This window comes from Patella vulgata, chromosome 5 (genome assembly GCF_932274485.2).
Source record: "Patella vulgata chromosome 5, xgPatVulg1.2, whole genome shotgun sequence".
NCBI lineage: Eukaryota > Metazoa > Mollusca > Gastropoda > Patellidae > Patella > Patella vulgata.
In genome coordinates this window covers 72,203,247-72,207,011 of record NC_065883.2, presented here as the reverse complement: position 1 = coordinate 72,207,011, position 3,765 = coordinate 72,203,247, and the positions used below count along the sequence as shown (strand labels likewise).

Here is a 3,765-nt window from a genome sequence, read left to right as displayed (position 1 = left end):
TTAAACTTTTATTATTAATAGGAATAATATTATAATAATAATCATTTCTGTGGAATATAAAACAATTCATTTTAATTTACCTCATCGTGGGCTGCTATTATTTTATCACAACAGAGTCTGAAGAATTACTGTTTGATTTGCCCCGATACATTGTGATATGTTTCTTCAGATAATAAAATAATTAAATAAATAAGGTATTCAATAAATTACGCATCAAATTAATAACGCATTAAATAAATAACGCATTAATAACTGTTCAAATAAATAACACACTGAATTAAAAGTACGTCACATCTCAAACACCATATTTTTAGATTTCCTGTGAATCTTATCTTCCTTGTTAATAATCCTTTAATGTTTTTATTTTTTTAAATCCTAGTTTCCTGATGGTGCCAAGGTATAAGAATGCACATTTTTATTGAACCAGCGAACTACTTCGGTGATAGTTATTTGCACTTTTTTCAGATAAGTTCCGGATTTGTAAAATTCTGTCGCTTATTTCTCTGGGTAAGGTCCGGACATGATCTTTTCAATAAATTCTTCGTATTTGATATTTCCTTCCAAATCTTCGCGGGTGTCGGTAAATTTGATGATTTCATCAACTTCTTCGTCTGTCATTCTGTCGCCAAGGGAAACCAGAACTTGTCGCACTTCAGCAGATGAGATGAATCCTTGACCTTCACGATCGAAGGTTTTGAAAGCTTCTTTAAAGTCAGCAAAAGTACCGGTATCTTTTAAACCTGACACAACTTCGTAGATGGGTAAAATTTCTTCAAATTTATAATTTTTCTCACCCATAGCCTTGGTTCCTCCGTGTTTCTCGATGAAACTTTGTGTAGGATTGAAACCCAAACATCTCAGCAAATCACCAGTTTTGAAGGCATCGACAGCACCGTCACGTCCATCCCAGAAATCAAACAAATCGAAAACTTCACGGATCTCTTCAATGGTATCTTTAGATAGGGAAGACATTTTGAATCAGCTGGTTTCCTAGGATGTGAACTGCTACAGTAGAGATGCTCGAACTAATGATTTGAAGAATGTGATCATTTATATATGAATCTAAACTGGACCCCGATGGTTTGCGGTATCAATAACCTCTGTTTGATGTGGTCTACACACTCCCCTCCTACTTGACCATATAAGTACATACACGTGTAATATCTAACATATGATAATCTAGACTGGTCAGTGATTACTCAATACTAATTAATACCATATCAAACATCTGGAAATCGACATTTTACATTAGACATTAACGATACCCTGTGATCCGACCATATGTTTTTATCAGAGTATCTTAAAGTTTAAGTAGACAGGAATGGGGTTTAACGTCTCCTCAACACGATACTTTTGAGACAAACATTCGATTAATTTTATGATCACATGTGTAATACCAACAGGGCTAACACTGGCTTTCAAATTTTTTCCCGCCAAAATGGATCATTATTTTTGATATTTTCTCCCGCGAACTGATATATGTTAACTCCCACAAATATGTGATAAAAAAGACAATATGTAACAATTTTTTTTTCTCAGGTAGGCCTATTATAAAACAATTACCGGTATAATCAACAGCTTAAAAAAAAACTTGTTGGCATATTACATTAGCCCATTTTTGAGATAATTTACTAAGATCAGATTTTACTTTTTGTGATTATTGGTGATTTTGGTTTTGTCGCATACCGTATTATGTCAGGGAGGAGAATTTTGCCGAACTCGGGATTTTCCAATATGGCGTCCCCTTGACAGTGGTGCAGGGCGGGGAGCCAGGTAGGGAGCAGTGTATATAGTAGGTTGAATTTTACGAACAAGAACCCCATGACAGCTGGATGTCGAAATATAAGTCAACCATAGCGTCGCTGTCCGGGCAAAATTTCCCTCAAAGTACACTGTATGGCGATGCCCATCTTCATCAGTCCAGTCGGAGCAGAACCGTAGGACGTTAAACCTCCTTTTCATTTCAGAGAAAGGAAATTGAGGCCAGTATAGGGGAAAATTTTATAAACTTTTACCATTTTTTCTTGTGTGTGTGTGGGTGTGTGTGTGTGTGTGAGAGAGAGAGAGAGAGAGAGAGAGAGAGATTTAACGTTCATTACACACAAACAAGGTCATTTGGGAACTAGCTTAGGATACAATTTTATATTGGTTTTTAGCAGTAGGGGTACCAACGCAAAGAGGGGTGTTTAACGTCCACCGAACACTAATAATTGCAATTATTTGAAACCGGAGGGTTGGGAGTAAACCACGAGGTTATGTAGGAGACCATAAAATTATTACTTAAAACGGGATGCACGGTGGCTAAGTGGGTAAGGCGCTGGCTCGCTAGCCTGGAGGCCGAGAAAGTTCATCGGGTTTTTCCGACGTGATTTCCCGTTGTCAGTGGTGCAGGACGGAGAGCCTGATAAGGACAGCTGTCTAGTCGTTCGGATGGGACGAAAAACTGAGGTCCCCTGTGTACTAGGACAAACGGAGTAGGACGTTAAACGCCATTTTATTTCACTATTTAAAACAATTCAATCAGAACAAAAAAGTGTGAAATAGCTTTATTTAACGCCCGCTTTCACGGAGGTGATATCGCAGACAAGACAGAAGAAAATGTCGTGTTTGTTTATATATGACTGGTTGTTCAAGTATCGATAGTTATATAATTTGTTTGTAATTTAAGTAGGTTTGTTATCTAATCGTCCAGAGATTAAGTAGAGTCGCTGATTGTGTTGTAGATATTTTACACTATACGGTAAGATTTATACTGTTAGACCTCACTGACTTCTTAATCTTAACATTTTACCGTAGTGAAACCTCTTATCAGCTTAATGGCGGTCAGCCACGTACCCATGGCATTTGTTTCGCGAAATAATAGGGTTGATATCTTTAAGGGTTTGATAAAAATCTGATAGCTTTTTAATGAAATAAAAACGAAATGAAATGGGGTTTAACGTCTAACCTTTCTTCACTGACCGGGAAACTGATGACTGATATTCGCCACCATGCTTTATGGCGACCAGCCACGTACCTACGGCATTTGTAAAGGGAAATAATAGGGTTGATATCTTTAAATGGTTTGATAAAAATGCCTAACTTTTCTTCGCTGGCCGGGCAGTTGAAAACAGATATTCGCCACGAAGTTTGCTATGAGGTACTGTTCGGGTGAGGTGGGGCGCGAATGGTTAAATAGCTATATTAAAAATAGCTATATTTATAATTATATTTGCTATACTTTTTTTCAGCCGAGAGTAAGTTGCTGACTCGCTAATAACCTGGAGGTCCTCAGTTCAATCACGGTGTTGGCCGAGGAGTACCCCAGGATATATCCGCCGTGGTTTCCCCTCTGTCAGTGGTGCAACGTCTAGTCGTTCGGACAGGACAGAAAACGAAGTTCCGTGTAGGTAAAATAACCCCTCGTCTTTATTATTCTGAATGGAGCAGAAGAGGAAGACGCTAAACACCATTTTATTTCATTTTCATTTTGTCAGTCGGCCGAGAAGCTTTATCCTATCGAAAATGTCGCCTATCCAACCTCTTGGGTTTTCTCCGGGTCCTCCGGCTTCCTCCCACTGCTAAAGACCCCTACGCGCAAACGAATTATGGAAATAGAATTAAATCATATGTTAGTCCCGAAATGACCTAGTTTGTTTCGTGTGGACGTTAAACCCTATTTCTCTCTCTCTCTCCTATCGAAAATGTTTATCGCCAGAAATAGTTTTGTCGTCTGCTAGAAAGCGCCGCGCGTTGTAAGCTGTTTCCGGTTGGGCGAGCAGTGTA

General features: G+C 38.5%; 1 protein-coding gene across 1 annotated transcript; it reads right to left on the bottom strand.

Moving 5' to 3' along the window:
* Positions 1 to 495: 495 nt before the first annotated feature.
* Positions 496 to 972, bottom strand: LOC126822484 (myosin catalytic light chain LC-1, mantle muscle-like). Its single transcript, XM_050551412.1, has one exon. The coding sequence runs from the start codon at positions 970 to 972 to the stop codon at positions 496 to 498; it is 477 nt and encodes a 158-aa protein (XP_050407369.1).
* Between the last annotated feature and the right edge of the window lie 2,793 nt (positions 973 to 3,765).